This window comes from Plecotus auritus (genome assembly GCF_963455305.1).
Source record: "Plecotus auritus genome assembly, chromosome: 8".
In the NCBI taxonomy this organism is placed as follows: domain Eukaryota; kingdom Metazoa; phylum Chordata; class Mammalia; order Chiroptera; family Vespertilionidae; genus Plecotus; species Plecotus auritus.
This window is the reverse complement of record NC_137782.1, coordinates 2159493-2180614: the sequence shown is the minus strand read 5'-3', so window position 1 is coordinate 2180614 and position 21122 is coordinate 2159493. Positions and strand designations below refer to the sequence as shown.

Sequence of the window (21122 nt, the reverse complement as noted above, 5' to 3'; positions counted from 1 at the left end):
AGCGAAGGCACCCTGAGGGGTGAGAGCAGGAGAGTCAAACGCACCCCTGAGAACTTGCAACTTCCAAGCAAAGGGCAAAGGGCAGCACAGCTCCCACGGGGGGCTCTGGCCGGGGGCCGGGCCCGGGGGGTGGGGGTGGCAGCAGTGACCATTGGCTTCCAGCTGCAGTGGTGAGGGAAGCTTCATGAAGCTGGATCTTCCTTTTTTTTTTTTTTTAAGATCTTTCTTTTTTTAAAAAAATATATTTTTATTTATTTCAGAGAGAGGACAGAGGGATAGGAACACCAATAATGAGAGAGAATCACTAATTGGCTGCCTCCTGCACGCCCCCCCCCCCCCACCGGGGATCGAGCCCCGACACCCATGCCGGGGAATCGAACCATGACCTCCTGGTTCACAGGTCGTGGCCCAACCACTGAGCTATGCCGGCCGGGCGGTAACGGCATTTTAAAAAGGCAAGTTGACCCCCACCGCCCAGAAATCACAGGCAAAACCATGCACATGCATCGTCTGAGGAAGGGGTTTCACAACTTCCATTCGATCTTCAAATGGATCCACAATGCGTCGCTGATCCGGCCGGAGAGGAAATGTTTTCCCGCTCGCTAATGACAGCAGCTTCTGAGGCCGTGGCTCCCCAGGTGCCGTTGGGTCCGTAGTGCGTTGTCCGAGCCGAGGGTTAACCGTGCGCACCCTTGGACTGGGCCTGGGCCTGGGCATCGGGCTCTCGGGAGCTGGCACCGAGGAATCTGCCTTTAAAGAGAGACGCCCTGGGTGGCTCTGGGTGGCTCCGGGTGACTCCGGGTGACTCTGGGTGGCTCTGGGTGATTCTGGGTGGCTCTGGGTGGCTCTGGGTGATTCTGGGTGGCTCTGGGTGACTCCGGGTGACTCTGGGTGGCTCTGGGTGGCTCCGGGTGGCTCTGGGTGACCCCGGGTGGCTCTGGGTGGCTCCAGGTGACTCCGGGTGGCTCTGGGTGACTCTGGGTGGCTCCGGGTGACTCCGGGTGATTCTGGGTGGCTCTGGGTGATTCTGGGTGGCTCTGGGTGACTCCGGGTGACTCTGAGTGGCTCTGGGTGGCTCTGGGTGGCTCTGGGTGACTCTGGGTGGCTCCGGGTGACTCGGGTGGCTCCGGGTGACTCGGGTGGCTCCGGGTGACTGTGGGTGGCTCCGGGTGACTCCGGGTGACTGTGGGTGGCTCTGGGTGGCTCTGGGTGACTCTGGGTGACTGTGGGTGGCTCCGGGTGGCTCTGGGTGGCTCTGGGTGACTCTGGGTGACTGTGGGTGGCTCTGGGTGACTCTGGGTGGCTCTGGGTGGCTCTGGGTGACTGTGGGTGGCTCCGGGTGACTCTGGGTGGCTCTGGGTGGCTCTGGGTGACTCTGGGTGGCTCTGGGTGACTCTGGGTGACTGTGGGTGGCTCTGGGTGACTCCGGGTGACTGTGGGTGGCTTCGGGTGGCTCTGGGTGACTCTGGGTGACTCTGGGTGACTGTGGGTGGCTCTGAGCAGCGAACGGCCTCAGGCTTTCGGGCTGAAAAGCCGCTGGTCCGGGAAAGCTCCACGAATGGGCGCAGAGAGCCCAGGAAGCGCTGGGGTTCACGTGGGCACACGTGGCCTTTCCAGGGCCACAGCCCACAGCCCGGGAACCTCGGCCGGAGAGCCCTTTCCTGCCACGCAGTGCCCCCCCCCCTTTGAAGCCGTGTTCCCTGTGCCTTCCCACGCGGACACAGCCCCGAGTGACGCTCGTCCTCAGACTCCCAGCTCCGCTCCCCAGAGCCGGGTGAGGACTGGTCCGCTTCGCTGGCAGAGGGGGGAGGGGGGAGATGACCACAGGGAGGGCAGAGGGAAACTGTTGATCACGTGGGCCTGGGGGCAGGCCAGGCATCTTCCTGGGGAGAGCCCTCCCCCTCCCGCCCCTTCCCCTGTGCTTGGCGGAGTTGGCCCTCAAACCCGGTGACGCCGCCTTTGGGGTGATGACTTCTGTAATATGCAGACCTTAGCCCAGCCGTGGGCAAACGACGGCCCGCGGGCCGGATCCGGCTGTTCTATCCGGTTCTCTTGCTCTCCCCTCCGCTCCTTTACTTTGAATTTATATTAGTTCACACAGACACTCCATCCATGCTTTTGTTCCGGCCCTCCGGTCCAGTTTAAGAACCCATTGTGGCCCTCGAGTCAAAACGTTTGCCCACCCCTGCCCTAGCCACTGAGAAGACAGGGTAGGCCTGCCTTTTCCTTTCATACTTAAGAGGAGCCACGAAGAGAGACAAGACGGGAAACCAGAGTGACGCGCTCCTGCTCAGGGGAGAGAGACGGCCTCTGTTGGGCGTGATGACAGCATGACCCCCGGGGCACCGAGCCCAGGCACAGGCCACAGGAATCAGGAACAACGTGAAGAACTGCGAGCCCTGGACTAGTGGCCCCGTGCCCCGGCTCTGCCCCCTCAGGTCCCAAAACAGAGGGCGTAGGTCCCTGTGTGCCCTGCTCCCCGCCCCTCTCCAAGGCTGTCCTCTCCTGTCCTGTCCCGGCGCCAAGCCTGGGTCTGCAGCATCAAAGTGAAGAAATAGAACAAACCCATCCAGGGCTTCTTTAAATATTCAGATGCGCCCCCCGCGGCTAAATGAAGCTTTCCTAAGAAAAAGCAAGTCAATTAGTTCAAAATGTGGGTTAGTGCTTCTGGGTATTTAAAAGGGGATTTTTTTTTCTTTTTTAGTTCATTTAGAAACATAGCCCGGGGCAGGTGCGGATTGCCACCCGTTCCCAGACACTCCGCTCTCTCCTCCAGCGCTTCGGATCTGGTCCGAAACGTTCTCAAAGTCACGAAGGCATCCGCTAGGAGCTGTGCGCGGATCTTGCTTCCCCTTTTCCTTCACGTCCTTTATGTCCACCGTCACCGGGACGGCCCTCCACGGCGCCCGGCGCTGCCACAGGACAGGCCTCTCCCCGAGTCTGTGCACAGAGGCGGGGCTCCCCCACATCGCGACCCACTGCCCCCCGTGGTATCGATGCAATAAGCCCAGCTCAACCAAAATACAAATGAAACGGGGTGTTTCTTAAGAAGATGAACTCCCAGAAGCAATGTCTGGGTCCGAGAATATGTAAAAGGCTACCTCCATTGACATTGACAATAAAGAATACGAGGATGACGTTTTCATACCAATATTGGGGCACAAAGTGTTGTTGTTCTGTACATTATTGTTGTTCGTTTTATGTCACTTTTACCATGTTCATAGGCTATTTTTAAAAATATAATAGATGGTTTCAGGAACATTGTATGTTCGGAGACACAGGTAAATAGCTCCTCCATTATTTAAAATACATGTATTTGTTACAAGACATTAACACATATATCCATCTCCTTTTCCACCATCATTAGTATTGCAGTGACATTGAAAGAAAGGTCGTTTAATAATAGGACCAACATCCACTTCAGTCCTACGTACCCTTTAAAGGTATGTTCGGGAGGTAAAGAAACTATTATTATTAATTCTACTTTCCATTTAACTTTGACAGCCCTCACGCTTGACTTCTTTACCGAGCAGATGAAGTTCTGTTACCAGAATATGATGACAGCAGAATAGCTTAGGCTCCACAAGAACACAGGGGCCTTCTGGAAAACTACGTTCCCCTCAGACTACTTGCTTTATTTTTTTTTAAATATATTTTATTGATATTTTACAGAGAGGAAGGGAGAGGGATAGAGAGTTAGAAACATCGATGAGAGAGAAACATCGATCAGCTGCCTCCTGCACACCTCCTACTGGGGATGTGCCTGCCACCAAGGTACGTGCCCTTGACCGGAATCGAACCCGGGACCCTTCAGTCCGCAGGCCGACGCTCTATCCACTGAGTCAAACCGGTTTCGGCCAGACTACTTGCTTTAAAAACATCCAGGAGACTGGTGGGTGAAAAGATAAGAATTAAAATACATAAATAAAAAATAAAGACCATCCGTGAAAGGGACATTTTCCAAATGAAGAGAGGCAGGAAATAATTCTGGGCCAATCTCAGGTACGCACCATAATCTGAGAATAAAAGGACATGATTTAAAAAAAGAAGAAAAGAATTATAGTTACCAGGTAGCAACTAGAAAAACTAAAGACTCCACTCCTGTTAATCCTTGTGTGAAGTTCAAGCTGACCTGCTTTCTGACAAAGCATCCAAGATAAAAATAGGGGACACTCTCCTCGCTCCCAGGAGATGTCACCATGTCACCGGGACAGCCGGGGTTTCAGCAGGAAACCCTCATTCTGGTCTGGTTGGGTCTGTGAGCATTCCTGGGCCTCTAAACCAGGGTGGGGAGCCTTCTGCCTGCCAAGGGCCGTTTGGATCTTTCGGACATCATTTGAGGGCCACACAGAATTATCAATTTAAACATGAGCCTGCTCTACTTGGTCAAACATTTCATCAGTCTTGACAGGGCCAGACCAAGTGATTTCTCAGGCCGTACGCAGCCCGCGGGCCGGACGTTCCCCACCCTGCTCTAAACTGTTCCTGTCGTCCCTCCAAGACACAAACGGGTCCCTGCGTCCAGCAGTCCAGGGAAACGGCCCCAGGGTGTTAGGTGCCAAGTGGTCAAGCGGATGCTGCTTCGTGGGCCGTGCCCTGTGCTCAGGGCCCAAGGCCTCGGTCTAAGACGAAGCTGGCTCTCAAAGATTCCCAAATCGATGGCACGTATTTTAAGGAAGTTGTTCCCTTGAAGATTCCTTCCTTCCTTCTTTCCTTCCTCCCTCCCTCCCTCCCTTCCTTCCTCCCTCCCTCCCTCCCTTCCTTCCTCCCTTTCTTCCTTCCTTCCTTCCTCCCTCCCTCCCTTTCTTCCTTCCTTCCTCCCTCCCTCCCTTCCTTCCTCCCTCCCTCCCTCCCTCCCTTTCTTCCTTCCTTCCTCCCTCCCTTTCTTCCTTCCTTCCTTCCTTCCTTCCTTCCTTCCTTCCTCCCTTTCTTCCTCCCTTTCTTCCTTCCTTCCTCCCTCCCTTTCTTCCTTCCTTCCTTCCTTCCTCCCTCCCTTCCTTCCTCCCTTTCTTCCTTCCTCCCTCCCTCCCTTCCTTCCTTCCTTCCTCCCTTTCTTCCTTCCTCCCTTTCTTCCTTCCTCCCTCCCTCCCTTTCTTCCTTCCTTCCTCCCTCCCTCCCTCCCTTCCTTCCTCCCTCCCTTCCTTCCTCCCTCCCTTTCTTCTTTCCTTCCTTCCTTCCTCCCTCCCTCCCTTCCTCCCTTCCTTCCTTCCTCCCTCCCTTTCTTCCTTCCTTCCTCCCTCCCTCCCTCCCTTCCTTTCTCCCTCCCTCCCTTCCTTCCTCCCTCCCTCCTTCCCTCCCTCCCTCCCTTCCTTCCTTCCTCCCTCCCTTTCTTCCTTCCTCCCTCCCTCCCTCCCTCTCTTCCTTCCTTCCTTCCTCCCTCTCTCCCTCCCTTCCTTCCATCCTTCCTTCCTTTCTTCCTCCCTCCCTCTTCTTCCTTCCTTCTTCCTCCCTCCCTCCCTCCCTTTCCTTCCTTCCTCCCTCCCTTCCTTCTTCTTTTTCTTTTTTCATTCTCTGGTTCCTAGAAGCTCAGTGTGGTCCAGTGGCTCAAGCCCGGCCTGTGGGCCTCCCTCTCCTGCCCGGTGAGGTCTGGGCCAGCTGGGCTCTGAGAGACCTGGTCACTCAGCTCACCCTCCGCCAGGCTCCCACCTTGGTGTGTGTTTATCACAGGCCTTCAGAGGAAGCGCTAACCGCTGGGTGTTTGCTAATGCCCCAGGCACTCTCTTGCCTCCTTTACTAATATTAACCCATTCAACTCTCACAACAATCCTGGGTGTCGGGGCTATTCTTACCATCATCCAGACCATAAAATGGGAGGGCTGAGACATGATAGAGGGCCCCTGGTAAAGCCAACGCAGGCGTCAAACCCAGGCAGACTGGTTTCAAAGGTGAAGCTTCGGACCACTTGGCTGCATCCCCTTCCGTGGGGGTTAGCTCTGTCCACACGTGCAGATGGGTACGTTTACCGAGCGTCCACCGTGTGCCAGCCACACGCTCGGGAACGCTGCTGGCAGCGAATCAGGCCTGCCGTGACCGTAAGACACCGATCTTGCTCTTCTGGAGTTTTCTTCTTCCGCTTTGTAGAGTTGGATGGCATGGGTTCCGTTTTCATCCGAGTTCCGAAAACCATTGCTCAAGATGGCCTTCCATGGAAGTCCCGGGAATTCCGTAGTGAAACTCGGAAACTAAGACACGTCAAACGAGCTTCCGTCCCAAGTCATGTTTAACCTCCCACATACTTGGTGGGTCTTGTAGTGATTAAATCAAGAAAGCCTGGCCTGAAAGGGGTGAGGTGAGGTAGAAACAAGCCACGAACTAAGAAATGACTTAAAGTGACGAACCAAAGAGTTTTCTGGCCTCTGCCCCCAGGAGCCCATATAAGTCCTTGAATTTATCAGTTTAAATCCTCGCCAGCCCGACTTAATACATCAATACCTTCCTCCTGGAGGCCTCACTCACTTCTTAGCCACTTCCTCTAGTGTGTCCTAGCAGAGGTAATTCCTGGTACGGGAACAGCAAGCCAAACAGTCATTACATCCTTTTTAACTTGCAAACAGTAATGTTGCCTTGTAGTTACATTTTCCTCATTTTTTAAAATATATTTTTATCGATCTCAGAGAGGAAGGGAGAGGGAGAGAGAGAAACATCGATGATGATGAGAGGGAATCATGGATCCGCTGCCTCCTGCACGCCTCACACTGGGGATGGAGCCCGCAGCCCAGGCCTGTGCCCTGACCGGGCATCGAACTGTGACCTCCTGGTTCCTAGGCGGATGCTCAACCCCTGAGCCACACCAGCGGGGCTGTCCTGGTTTTTAAATGTAGACGTTTCAGATCCATGTTATTTTAGATTTTTCACCAAGAAGTTTCTTGCCAACGATAGGATTTCCCTAAAGCCCAGAGCCTCTTCATGCCTTCCTTCCTTCAAGGGAAATGACGGGGGGCGGGGGGGATGGAGGGGGACTCCCCAGGTCCCAGGCAACAGCCTAACCCACGAAGGTATATTGGTTTAGCAGAGGAACCAGGCAGATAAAGAATAACTATGTCAGTTATATAACAGATGATGCTCGGAAGCCTGGGAGCCGAGAGCAGAAAGAGCTGACTATGTTTCATGGAAACTGTAACCTTCCCATAAAGTGTGACCTGGAAATGGGGGTGGGTGGTTATAAAACGAGGGGGAAACGTTTGTGGTTTTTCCTTCCAGAACAATCCTGTCACGACGCTCAAGTAATCTAAGAAATGGAGACACGCTGCGCGCGCACACCCACACACACACACACACACACACACACAGATGGTACTCTATCATGATGATCACAGAGACCAAAAATGGGGCGCACCTTGTTGAGGTTGGTCTCATCTTAGTGTAGAATCTTCGTGAAGCGTTCTCTGACCATCAAATAATCGCAGCCCATGTTCCACACCGCACTGGCATCCTTTTCATATAAAGAAGATAGGCGCAGGCAGTAAGGCAAGCTTCCTGTCCCTGGTGAGGGCCGGCTGAGTGGACTTCAGGATGGGGGGAAATCCAAGCGCAGGGCCGGGCTGAGGGCAGAAGCCGGCCAAGATCGCCTCCCCACCGAAGCCATCAGGAGGAAGCGTTTCTTAGCCTCTCAGGCTGCAACTGCGCGTGTGGAGGCAGGAGGTTATTAAGGGGTCCTTTATTAAACCTTTATGAACCCCGCTGGAGCTTTGTAGTGTTGGGGTTTTTTTAAAGTAAGCAACTTGTGGGGTCGGGGGGTGGACAGCGGGAGAGGGGTGAGTGGTAGGTTTACAGCCGCTTGGATTTTCTGGTTCTTCCTGGTAAATACGAACCTGAAGAGGTAGGCACTCACCCCAAGAGGTGTTTTCCCACGTGCGATGACGTATGGTGATGGGCAGAGGGTTTTGGAAGCGTGTCCAGAGCTGCTGCCAGGAGCCGCCGCCGCCTCCCCCCCCCCCCCCCACCAGGGCCAGGCGCGCTCTCCAAGGTGCGTCCTTGGTCCCGCACGTCGGCGGGAGGCCTGGCCCCGTGGTTTGCAAACTGTCCAGGCAGCACCTGGAACGGTTGTTTTTCCAAGTCCGCAGAGGAGTTCTTTGCGCTTGGAGGTTGTTTTGTTTTGGGGTGAGTGTGTGTGTGAGTGAGTGTGTGTGTGTGTGTGTGTGTGTGTGTGTGTGTGTGTGTTGGTTCTGCTATGCTCCACCCCCGCCCTCTGGCTTTTTCCAGTGGAGACCTGCCCCGGGGGGTATTCTGTCCTGGGAGCACAGAACTATTTTCTTTTCTGAAAATAAGTTGACGTCAACCGGAGCTGTTTTTGGTTGCTTTGTTTCCCGGAGCGTCCAACCAGTACATCGCCTCGGGGAAGCGGCTAGCAATTCAAAGCAGCTTGCGGGGCGGGGAGGGGAGCTGGGGGCGGAGGGTCCCCACTGCCCGGCCGGCAGAAGTGGGGAGCGCCTTGCTCCTGGGCTGGAGCCAGGGCATGCGTCCCGGCGGAGGCACAGCCCCTGGGGTCCCTGCCCGGGCGCTGGGAGCCGCCGGGGCGCAGCCCTGGTAGGTGGCTTGCAGGCTCCCACCCGAGCTCTCAGCCCCGCGGGAATTCCCCGCCCGAGCGTGGCGGCCAGGAAACCCGGGAGCGTCCTGGGACCAAGGACCACCCTCCGGAGGGGCCGTGCGCCCCTGGTGTGGGAGCGCGTGTGCGCGGGTCCGCGCGTGGGCAGGGCCCTGGGCTCCGGGACACAAACACGCCTTTTACTTATTTTGGGGCGACAATGAATGCAGTTTGAACAAAGCCGGCTGCACACCAGAGATGGTCCCCTAGGAGGAGGGCTTTCCATGGGGAGCAGGGCGGATGGGGGGCGGGGGAGAGGGAGAGAGGGAGAGAGAGAGAGAGAGAGAGAGAGAGAGAGAGAGAGAGAGAGAGAGAGAGAGAGAGACTCCCCCGAGGAGCGGGAGGGGCCCGCGAGGCAGGGACCTGCTCTGACTTGCTCGCACCTGGCGCTGTTTCCCCAATGCTCCCCTGGCCCCAGGCCCACAGCCGAGGAGGACAGGGCTGATCTGAGGAGAAGACACCATCTCACTCCCATCTCACCCCCCCTCCCATCTCACCCCCCATCCCATCTCCCCTCCCCTCCCATCTCCCCTCCCATCTCCCCTCCCCTCCCATCTCACCCCCCACTCCCATCTCACCCCCCCTCCCATCTCACCCCCCACTCCCATCTCACCCCCCACTCCCATCTCACCCCCACTCCCATCTCACCCCCACTCCCATCTCACCCCCCACTCCCATCTCACCCCCCTCCCATCTCACCCCCACTCCCATCTCACCTCCCCTCCCCCCCCTCCCATCTCACCCCCCACTCCCATCTCACCCCCACTCCCATCTCACCCCCCACTCCCATCTCACCCCCCCTGCCATCTCACCCCCCACTCCCATCTCACCCCCCCCTGCCATCTCACCCCCACTCCCATCTCACCCTCCACTCTCACTCAGACGCTCCCGCGGCCCAGAGACCTAGTTCTTGCTTCTTTCCTTTTCCTTTATTTTTTATAACTACAAACTGACGGATGCGTTTCTATTGATGAGGAAAATGATAAATTGCCCAGAAAAGGGCGGGGGGGGGGGGGGCAATGGACAAGACTCCCGCGGTGGAACTGCTTGGAAGTGGGACAGGGAGGCCGATTGGAGGAGCCGGCAGGAGGCCTCCCGGGAGGGCCGGCCCTGGCCCGTCACGCTCCTGGGACCTCGTTCCGTGGGTTTCCCTGGCCCCTGGGGCTCGGAGCGGCCCGCACTCCCGGGGACCCTGGGGCTGCGGGAGGAGGAGAAAGTGAGGATGCCGGCCCTCGGCTCCGGAGGTGGCCGGGCTGTGCCTCCGAAGGGAGCAGGGGCGGCTCTGGGGTGGGGGGGTGGGGGCGCTGCCCTGGGCCGGGACCGCGGGAGGCGGCGACGCCTGGGCGCGCGGAGCTGGGCGCGCCGGGGGCGGGCGTTTGGCTGGAAATGGGGCAGCGTCTCCTCTGGGAAAGCGGGACCCGGCGAGCTCTCTGGCCGCCTTTCCAGTTTCGCAGGTGCCCGCCCCCGTGCGCCGAAGGCAGCGCAGCCCTGAGGGCGAAACCGATGGCGGTTGGCAAACTTGGAAGGAGAACGCGCCCAGGACCCGAAAGGCTGGAATGGGGACGGCAGCGGGGGCGGCCGAGACCCAAGTTCACCCTTCCCGCCCGTCCGATGGGCCTTAGGGCTCAGGGGCGGACGTGGCTCTCGGGTCCAGCTCCAACCTGGCCGGGCGCTCGCCAGCGGGAGCGGTGCCAGTTTGCTCCGAAACCGGGAGGGCGGAGGCCGGGGCAGGCGGGGAGGGTCCCCCGGGGTCCCGAGCGCCGCTCTCCGCATCTCCCCGCCCTCCGCCCCTCCCTGTCTTGCTCTCTCGCTGCTTCCCCGGGCCGGCTGGACCCGCGCGGACTTGCCCCGGACCTACGGGGAGCGCCCCAGGTCCTTAATGACAGCCTCAGAGTGGCTGTTGGAAAAGTCGAAAGGGATGAGGCTGACGTGGGGCGTGTTTCGCTCCTTTGCAAGAGTCGAAAAGGGCGCTGGGAGCTGCGCGCTGGCCCCAGGCCCCCGCGCCTCGCCGCCAGCAAGTAGGTGGGGGAGCCGCCGCCAGCCCCGTCCCGCTCCCAAGCCTCGCCCGCTGCGCCCTGGCCGCGGGCGCAGAGAGGGTGCGGGGCCCGCCGTGCCTCCTCCACCCTGCTCATTACCCTGCCTGCGCCACTCCGCTCCGGGCGGCCCCAGACGTGGGCCTCTCCACGCAGCACCCGAGGCCCGCCCGGCGCAGCCGCCTCCCGCACCCCCGGCTCCGGGGGGCCATGAGGGGGCGGTGGAAGGGGCACTGCTCCTCGGGCATTACTTAGAGAAGCCGGACCGCCCCGCCCTCGCGCCCGCCCTCCCTCTCTCCCGCCCGGGCCCGCGCGCCACTCCGCCAGAGGGTAAGTTGGGAGTGTTTCACCCCCTCCGACAGCTCTCCCTCCCCTTTCTCCCCCCCCCCCACCCCCGACATCAAAGTTTTCTGAAGAGTGGGGAGATGGGTGGGGGAGGAAGAGGGTCCAGCCAGCCTCTGTCCGTCCTTCCCCTCTCCCGGTCTAACTTTCCCCACCGCCCCTCCATCCCCCGCGCGTCGCTGCCCCCGCGGAGCCGCGCTGCGAGCTGACAATTGGAGCGCGGCTCCTTTAAGAGCCCGGCTGTGCCTCCCGGTAGCTGAAGGTCATTAAACACAAAAGCGCTCGGCGCTGCGGTCCAATATAGCGCATGCGCCCTGCCCGGGGACTGGCAGGGAGACGGCAATATGGCGAGAATGCCTGGCCGCGGGGACTGGAGCACCAGCGCGGGCGGCAGCGCCACCGCCGCCGCCGAGAACAATGGGGAGCGGGGCGAGGGCGAGCGCCGGGCGCGGGGTCGGGGGCGCCGCCGCGGCCGCCCGCACGACTGCAGCGCGGGCGAGGAGGAGGAGGAGGAGGAGGAGGAAGAAGAGGAGGACGAGATCCAGGAGGTGCAGATAACGGGGGACGAGGAGGAGGAGGAGGAGGAGGACGGAGGCGGGGGGCTGGAGGACGAGGAGGAGGAGGAGGAGGAGATGGGGCTGGACTGGGATGAGCGCCTGGAGCCCGAGGACTCGGCCGGGGAGGAGCTGGAGCCGGAGCCGGAGCCGGTCCGTAGGATCGATATGGACCAGGGCGCCGCGCTGGAGCCCGAGGCGCCGCCACGGCTGCTGCCGGCCCGCGGCCGCGGCGCGCCTCCCGGGGACGGCGCGGAGCTGGACCCCGACGTGCTGCAGCGCCCCGAGCGGGCCCGGCTGAGCGAGAACACCCGGCTGGCCACCCGCTACGCCGTGCGCATCTTCCGGGAGTACCTGAGCGAGAAGGCGCAGAGCCCGGACTTCGAGACCATGGACAAGGGGGCGCTGTGCCGCGTGCTGCGCTCCTTCTACGCCGAGGCGCGCTCCAAGAGCGGCCAGCTCTACAGCAAGTCGTCCCTCATCAGCATCCGCAGCTCCCTCAACCGCTACCTCAACGAGCCGCCCTACTGCCGCACGCTCGACCTCACCAAGGACCCCGAGCTGCGCAGCGCCAACCTGACGCTGGCCGCCGTCATCCGCAAGCTGGAGGAGCAGGGCGCGGGGCCCGTGGTGCAGAAGCAGGCCATCACGCGCGCCGACCTGCGCAAGCTCTACACCTCCAGCGTCTTCAGCGCCAGCACGCCCTTCGGGCTGCTCAACAAGGTCTGGTTCGAGACGTGCATGTACTTCTGCACGCGCGGCCGCGAGAACCAGCGCGAGCTGGAGGAGGACTCCTTCGGGCTGGCCATGGACGAGGACGGCCGCAAGTTCGTCTACTTCAAGTCCCTGGGGCCCTACCACAAGTCGCGCTCGTCGTCCTGGAGCAAGAAGCGCGCGGAGAGCAGCGACGAGGAGAACCTGCCCCGCATGTACGAGACGGGCACCGAGTTCTGCCCCTACGCCAGCTTCGTCAAGTACCTGTCCAAGCGCAACCCCCTGTGCAAGGCGTTCTTCCAGCGGCCGCGGGACCACTGCAGCGAGGGCGACGTGACCTGGTACGAGAACAAAGCCATCGGCAAGAACTTGCTGGGCACCCGCATGCAGATGCTCTCCAAGGCGGCCAAGCTCTCCAAGACCTACACCAACCATTGCATCGGCGCCGTCTCCATCGCCACGCTCAACAGCATCGCGGGCATCGGCACCAAACTGGGCTCGCCCGCCCTGCAGGGCTGCTACGCCGAGGCTCTGAACGGGGCGGCTCGCCACCACTCCCACCACCCCCCTACGCACCCCTCCCACCACCCCCACCACCGCCCCCAGCCGCCCTCGCTGGGGAACACCTATGTCCTCCCCAAAGACGGCCTGATCGCGGCGCCCGACGTGAAATCCGAGGCTGCGCCCAAGCGCGCCCTGTACGAGTCGGTGTTCGCGTCGGGGGAACTCTGCGGCCCCTCTTCGCCCAAAAGACTTTGCATCCGCCCCTCGGAGCCTGCGGACGCGGCGGCGGTGGTGGTGGTTTCCGTGAAACACGACCCCCTGCCTCTCCTTCCGGAAGCCAATGGGCACAGGAGCACCAGTTCTCCCACCATAGTTTCACCTGCTATTGTTTCCCCCGCCCAGGTAACCAAACTAAACTCTGCATGCGCTTGTTTCTTTGGGGTCACTTGGAGGCTAACTTTGTGCTCAGGCGGGTCTGGGTTGGGGGCAAGTTTGAAAAAGTGGCAAGTATAGGGACTCCGATTCTCGATTTCGCCCCCGAGGAGCTTAAAACTCTTGGTGCTTTTCAGGAAAGTTCACGCCTGGCTTTGAAAGGTGTGAGAGGGCCATGCCCTAATAACCCCAACCATCACAGCTGCCTGCGGTCTTCAAAGTTCGCAGAACAAAAGGGTGAGCTCGCCCACAGCCTCTCTCCGTGGAAGGCAGAGGCTTAGAAGGCCCCGGGTGCGGGCAGACTGCACAGAGAAAGGAAGCAGTGACCTAGAGTATGTTTGCATAACGTAACCATTGAAATCCTCTATGGCGTGTTCACCGTAACTTATGAAGTTAGAACACCAGTTATAGATTACGAGAAAGAAAGTGTGCCAAGCCCACTTCCTGTAAGGAGGCGGGGAGTGGAGAGCCGGGCTGCTGAGTGCCAGTAGCACGCAGTTGAATGTAAAGTGACGTGTGGGGTGTCATTAACATCAACTAGAGTCACTGTGTAAGTTGCTATTCGCTGGAAAGGAGACCTGGCTCGGAGCATTTTGGCCCTGTGGGCACGCAAGCATGGCTGTCTTTCCCAGCCCCGTGGAGCTCTTGATGGGGGGGGAGGGGGTGCAGATAAGACTTGTGAATATAGGGAATTCAGACAGGCAACAGCACAGGATGCGGCAGGAACCCCCAAGGAAGGGTCGGGGCCCTGAAGCTGAGCCCCCTCGGGCAAACCGGTTCACTTCTCTGGGCTTCAGTGCCCTCGTCAAAGATCAGGGCAGTGTTTTTGTTTTGTTTTGTCTTGTTTTTTTTTTATAGCAACGGTGGAGATTTATTGAAGAACAAGCCCAGACCCCCACGTGGGGAGGGGGGAAGCGTCCCCCAGGGCAGTGTTTTAACATTAAAATTATTTCATTCTCCGCGGCACCACATTCTAGGTTGAGACCGAGGGGCTTAGGTGGAGGCTGCTTGTCTTGGGGTTTTCCCTGGAGGCATCTATTCGCATTATCCAAGTGGCATTTCTCTCGGAGACTCTTCTCTCTCCAAGCCAGAACCCAGAGGCGGAGCAGCCACCAGAGGTTTTACAGCGGCGCCCTCCCTGCCGCGGAGCAGAGCAGATTCTGGTCTGCACGTCTGCAAGCGTGGGGCCGGCCCTTCAAGGAACAGATGTCAGGGTACCTCTGTGCTTTTTCCCAAAGTGGAAATTCCAGTTCTGGACAGACTGACCCTTTCAAACATTTACCAGGGAATCAGCAAGCCTCAAGGCCAACTGAGAAAGAGGCTGTGGACGATAATAGAAACACCAAAGTCCTCTAAACTAGCGAGGCCTGTGTGTCTTCCTCTCTGTACTTGTAGTGTGTGGAGCACATTTCTGACAGGCCCCGAGGTTGGCGTAGGGCAGGGCGGGGAACCTTTTTTTTTCCTGCCAAGGGCCATCTGGGTATTTATACCATCATTCACGGGCCGTACAAAATTACCAGCTTAGAAATTAGCCTGCTATATTTGGTCAAACATTTAACGAACTCCCCCCCGCCTAATGCCTTGGCAGGGCCAGACCAAAGGATTTCTCAGGCCTTATATGGCCCACGGGCTGATGTTCCCTACCCCTGTTTTAAGGAGGAGAATTGTTTCTCTTTGGAGAATTGGGGTTTGCTTTTTCTTTGGAAGCAAACACAAATGCTCACGTTTCTTCTGCTAAAGTCAAAAACCCTTAAAGTGTCCTGGTTCAGAATAGCATCTGATTAAGAATTAAAAGCTTACGAGAGTTTATGGAAGTGTACCTCTGCTCGGAATAATAAAGAAACAGTTTGTCTCTCAGCATCCGTCTGCTGGTTTCTTGACACCAGTGTCATTACAGAATCATGACCTAAGGACCCCCCCCACCGCCCCCCCCCCCCAACGATTCCGCCGGATTTGTTTAGCTGGCTTCCTTTTGCTTTAAGGAATGCAGTCTCTGTTACAGTCTTCTATTTTAACTGAGTGAGACGCATCCGTTCTCTAAACCTGGAGGCTAATTCTTTGTTTTTTCTTGAGTTGTCAGTTAACGCCCAAGTTAAGGATGAATGTGAGGGTCCCTATATTGGTTATCCCATTCCCTGGGCTCTGGAACTAAGTCCCCTGTAGCTAAAAAGACGAGGAAAAGTTGTTCTCTTGGCACGTATCTAACAGTCGGCGTCTCACGCACGTTAGAGTAAGTTTTTAGAAATGGGCAGTGAGGAATGTGCGGGCCCCCGGCAGTAAGCACTGCAGACCTCGCTGTGTGAAGTCCGAGTATTCTCAGTCTGAAGCGCACGTTTCCGTAAAACGCTGCGATTCAACTTCTCCTGCATCTGCTTATTAAAATGATGGTGGCGCCGAAACCGGTTTGGCTCAGTGGATAGAGCGTCGGCCTGCGGACTGAAGGGTCCCGGGTTCGATTCCGGTCAAGGGCATGTGCCTTGGTTGCGGGCACATCCCCAGTGGGAGGTGTGCAGGAGGCAGCTGATCGATGTTTCTCTCTCATCGATGTTTCTAGCTCTCTATCCCTCTCCCTTCCTCTCTGTAAAATATCAATAAAATATATTTAAAAAAAAAAAAATGATGGTGGCCGTTGAGGTCCAGGGCACTTCCTGGGATTGAGGACTGGCCCAAGGCATAGCTCCAGGTGGCTCTCTCCTCGGGCTGGCCATGACCCCCCCGGGAAATGCCCTGTGTCTGTCTGGTCCCGTCCTCGGTACTTAATTATCAACACGGGCTGTCTCACCTCGCTCCTGACGGGACCCCGGGCGCTGTGTCCCCCGAAGTGCACTGGTGCCCGTGTTGCTCTGGACGTCTCGCTAATACCGCCACGCCCTGATGCTTCAGTTCCCTCCCGACGCTGCGAGCTTCCCAGAAAATGAAGAGCCTGCTACTTTTCAGGGGTGGGGACCCTGGCTTCTGCCAAGGGCCATTTGGATGGTTATAAGATCATTCCAGGGCCATACGAAATCCCATCAACCTAACATTAGCCTGCTGTGTTCGGTCAGACATGGAATGAACTCGCCCCTAATGTCCGCAGGGCCAGACCAGAGGATTGCAGGGGCCTTATGCGGCCTGCAGGCCGGACGTCCCCCACCCCTGCCTTGAAATGCGTTGACTCTCTTGACTTCTTGAGGACGTTTTAATAAGTGAGTCATGTATGGGACTGACTGGAGAATGAATGTGCCTGAGGATTAACAAAGACGATGGAGTTTGTGATTTTTTTACTCACGGGACGTGCCTGCGTTTTGTTTTTCGTTTGGGGTGGGGGGAGGGTAGCCCAGTGGTCGGCAAACTCATTCGTCCACAGAGCCAAATATCAACAGCACAACCATTCAAATTTCTTTGGAGAGCCAAATGCTTTAAATGTAAACTTCTTCTAACACCACTTCTTCAAAATAGACTCGCCCAGGCCATGGTATTTTGTGGAAGAGCCACACCCAAGGGGCTAAAGAGCCGCAGGTGGCTCGCGAGCCGCCGTTTGCCGACCACTGCTCTAACTGATTAACTTTTTTTTTTTAAATATATTTTATTGATTTTTTACAGAGAGGAAGGGAGAGGGATAGAGAGTTAGAAACATCGATGAGAGAGGAACATCCATCAGCTGCCTCCTGCACACCTCCCACTGGGGATGTGCCCGCAACCAAGGTACATGCCCTTGACCGGAATCGAACCCGGGACCCTTCAGTCTGCAGGCCGATGCTCTATCCACTGAGCCAAACCGGTTTTGGCCTGATTAACTCTTTATTTCTTCCTCTTGTTCAACGTCCAGGGTAGGTTTAGTTCCCTTCCCCTCCCCCCGCCCCCCCCCCGCCCCCCCCCCCGCCACGAGCTGTTGTCGTCTAAGATGGTCCAGTTGTTGGTGCGACTTCGCAGCTCCCAGGTGGCGATCAGGGGGTACATTTCACAAGGTGCCTTTTCAGAGGTTCGTTGGGCCTCTTCGGCATCCTCCTGGCCGTTCTCTGCATCTTCACAGCGTTTTCCCTGCCTCAGAGAACCGTCCTTCAGTTTAGAGGACAGCGATTTCTAACGCTGGTCTTTGTCACGCAGCGTACACAAGTGTAGAACGCTAACGGGGGCTTGGCTTTTAAATACCATAGTGCTGTTGCCTAAGTGCGTGAGCACGGGCTCCCTGAAAGGCATTGGAAGCGTTCGTCCGCTTGTGACAACGCTGCACGTCAGTTGCACTCACTTGACCCTAACAACCCAGATGATTTCCAGAAATACTTTTAAGGAATTCCGAAAGTGGAAAGTCTATTCGTGGAAGGATTCCGGCGTCAGCGGAGCATGTCGGCTGCTTCTGTTTCATTGTCTTCACTGGGGGGGGCAGCGTTGGTCCTCACAGTTTCCCAGCTGGAAATGGGAGCGGCCTCCCGGTGGGGTGGGGGGGGGGCATCCCTGCTGACCTCACCCTGGAGAAGCCAGGGCCGATGGCGCTGAGAGGCCAGGCTCACGCAGGTCCAGGTGCTGTGGTGTGGGAGGGGAAAGGGGCGTTCCATCGATTCCTGTAATGGTTTTATTTTGCGTTTGAAGAGCAGGCAGGAGGGGTACTCCTTTCTACTTTTTTTTTTTTAATATATTTTATTGATTTTTTTACAGAGAGGAAGGGAAAGGGATAGAGAGTGAGAAACATCGATGAGAGAGAAACATCCATCAGCTGCCTCCTGCACACCCCCTACTGGGGATGTGCCCGCAACCAAGGTCCATGCCCTTGACCGGAATCGAACCTGGGACCCTTCAGTCCGCAGGCCGACGCTCTATCCACTGAGCCACACCAGCCAGGGCTACTCCTTTCTGCTTAAAGATGGATACGGCTGGGCTGGTGTGGCTCAGTGGTTGAGTGTCGACATACAAATGGGGAGGTCACGGTTTGATTCCTGGTACCTGGGTTGCAGACTCGATTCCCAATAGGGGGTGTGCAGGAGGCAGCCGATCAGGGATTCTCTCTCTTCATTGATGTCTCTCTCTCTCTCTCTCTCTTCCTTCCTCTCTGAAATCAATAAAAATGTATTTTAAATATTTATATATATGTTTGTGTGTGTGTATAAATATACTTTTAAAAAAAGATGGATACAGACTTTCATAAATGTGAAAGGAGTAGCGTGTTTAACAGCTGCAGCTAGTGTAAGAACTTTTTTACAATGATTATCTGGAGCTTGGTAGGATAACTGCTCTGTTTAAAATGGCTATTTTCCTGATTTTTTATTGATTTAAGATATATTTTTATTGATTTTTCTTTTTTTAGAGAGAGAGGAAGGGAGAGGGATAGTGAGAGAAAAACATCATTGATCCGGAGGGGGCAGCCCACCAGGGACTGAGCCTGCAACCGGGCCTGTGCCCTGACCAGGAGTCGAACCAGCGACCTCTTGGTTCCTGGGTCGGCGCTCAACCACTGAGCCACACCAGCCAGGCCCTGATTTTTTGAAATGTTAGTTTGTGGCTACACTTCTTTTTCTGCTGCGGGAATGTTTGCTCTGCTTTATGGAACGTTCACATTGGTGGAGAAACTAAACTCGTTAACGTTAAGTACGTAACTTCTTTCATTCGTTCGGTAAGCAGTGACTGAGCATCTGTTAACCTGGTTCTTACACCAGGGATCCCTGTACATTCTCTGTTTCCCACTTGGCAAGTAGTCTCATTGGCAAGGTTTTGGCCTCGTTAAATATTAAAACTAGATAAAAAATAAAGGAAGTTAAAAGGTAATGTTTTACCACAGTCATTTGGGGGGGAAATCTGTACCTTCACTCTTGCAGATGGCAATCTGTACTCAGGTGTATTATTCTAAATGGTTATAAACCCACATCGGCGTCAGCTCACTGTCTATTAAATCCGATCCAAGAAATAGAAAAGGAAGAATTTGCTGCCAGAGGAGAAAGGAAATGCCGTTTATCGGAACCCTGAGTCCTGTGTCACCCTGATGTGAAAATCTGGCTCCCCTAAGCAATGCCACGCAAAAGGACCTTCCTACTCTTATCCTTGCAAACGGACCTGAAGCCCTCAGAGCCCTCCTCCCCGCAGGACGGCTGGCTGGGTGAGGACCGGCTGGCTGGGTGAGGACCGGCTGGCTGGGTGAGGACCGAGGCGAACATGTGCTCCCTGCAAGGCTGACAGATTTAAGAGAGAACCAGGTAGCGAGCGCTTCTGGGGGGGAAAGGAAAGGAATTTGGAAAGGAATGCCGACGGATGACAGAGATAGATGTTGCTTGTGAGTAATTCACTTACCAAATTAGAATGTCAAGGCCAGTTGGGCAGATTGCGATCACCCGTTTTTCCATGTTTTACTCCTTGTCTCCTGTCCGGTTAACCCAGGTTACTCAGGCGTCCCCCCCATCTCAGCCACACCCGCCCTCTCAGCGCCGCGGCTGCTACCTCGAACGATAAGCGCCACTCCCTCCGGCAGTTCTGAGGTCACCGTCGCGCCTTCTCACCGATTCTGTGGTTATGAAGCAGATAGAGGGTAATCGGTACTAATAACCAAGATGGGCCTCGGGCTCCGTTGCTCTCTTTCTAACTCTTGGAGCTGTAGGGGTAGATAATTCGGTACCGCGGGCTTTACAGCGGTCCGCCTGCCCGCAGCCTCCGCATCGTTGGGGAGCGTATGGATAACGTAGACTCTCGCCAGGCTGTTCCCCCGAGTCCAGTTTAACAAGGTCCCCAGGTGATTCGTGTGCACAGAACATGCTGATGAGCAGTGGCCTCTGGTCTCTCTCACAGCCCTTTGAGGAGTGACGGAGGAGGAGACCAAGGTGAACAGGTGGTGGCTCACTCACTTCAGGCCTAGCAGCTGGTAGGCAGGCCCGTCTGATCGAGTCTCTGCTTTTGAATCCATGGTGTGTTGGTTCCCAGGTTCTTATCACCTTCCAGGTTCTTATCACCTTCTTATCATATTCAAACAAAAGAATGCAGAGAGGAAAAGGGGACGTCACCGATCCCTATCCCTGCCTTACCTGTGTTTCAATCTAGCGCCATGTAAGAGGAGAAAACTTGTTAAGACACAGGGAAAGCCCTAACCCAGCCATGGGCAAACTACGGCCCGCGGGCCGGATCCGGCCCGTTCGGCTGTTCTATCCGGTTCTCTTGCTCTCCCCTCCGCTCCTTTCCTTTGAATTTATATTAGTTCACACAAACACTCCATCCATGCTTTTGTTCCGGCCCTCCGGTCCAGTTTAAAAACCCATTGTGGCCCTCGAGTCAAAAAGTTTGCCCACGCCTGCTAACCGGTTTGGCTCAGTGGATAGAGCGTGTCGGCCTGCGGACTGAAGGGTCCCGGGTTTGATTCCGGTCAGGGGCATGTACCTGGGTTTCGGGCACATCCCCAGTAGGGGGCGTGCAGGAGGCAGCTGATCGATGTCTCTCTCTCATCGATGTTTCTAACTCTCTCTCCCTCTCTCTTTCTCTCTGTAAAAAATCAACAAAATATATTAAAAAAAAAAAAAAAAAAAAAGACACAGGGAAAGGCCAGCCGGTGTGGGTCGGTGGTTGAGTGTCGATCTGTGAAGCAGGAGGTCACGGTTTGATTCCTGGTCAGGGCACAGGCCCACGTTGTGGGCTGGATCCCCCGTGTGGGGCGTGCAGGAGGCAGCCGATCCATGATTCTCTCCCATCATGGATGTGTCTATCTCTAAATATATTTAATTTAAAAAAACAAAACACACAGAATAAAATTAAAAAGCAGAAAACAGAATAGGGTATCATTGACCCTTGAACAATGCGGGGGTTAGGGGCATCTCTCTGCCCCCTCATCCCCCCTCCACAATAAAAAATTCATGGGTAACTTTGGACTCTCCAAAAATCTTAACCACTAATGGCCAACTGTTGACTGCGAGCCTCACTGATGACATAGGCAGTTGACTAACACACATTTTGCATGTTACATGTGTTACATACAATAAAGCACACTAGAGAAAAGAACGTGTGATTAAG

General features: G+C 56.4%; 1 protein-coding gene across 4 annotated transcripts in view; it reads left to right on the top strand.

Moving 5' to 3' along the window:
- Positions 1–21122, top strand: part of KCTD1 (potassium channel tetramerization domain containing 1) — a 166716-nt gene that overhangs the window by 70809 nt on the left and 74785 nt on the right. Inside the window, exon 1 of one of the 4 annotated variants that reach the window (XM_080685696.1) lies at positions 10107–10947. The exons of 1 other annotated variant lie outside the window; for it this stretch is intronic. Coding sequence is in view for 1 of the 3 variants with exons in the window: in XM_080685694.1 (XP_080541820.1) it covers positions 11592–13133 (1542 nt within the window). In the remaining 2 variants the exon portion in view is untranslated. Of the gene's footprint in view, positions 1–10106; positions 10948–11554; positions 13134–21122 lie in introns of those variants that run through there. 2 more of the 4 variants (XM_080685698.1, XM_080685694.1) reach the window with 2 other exon arrangements.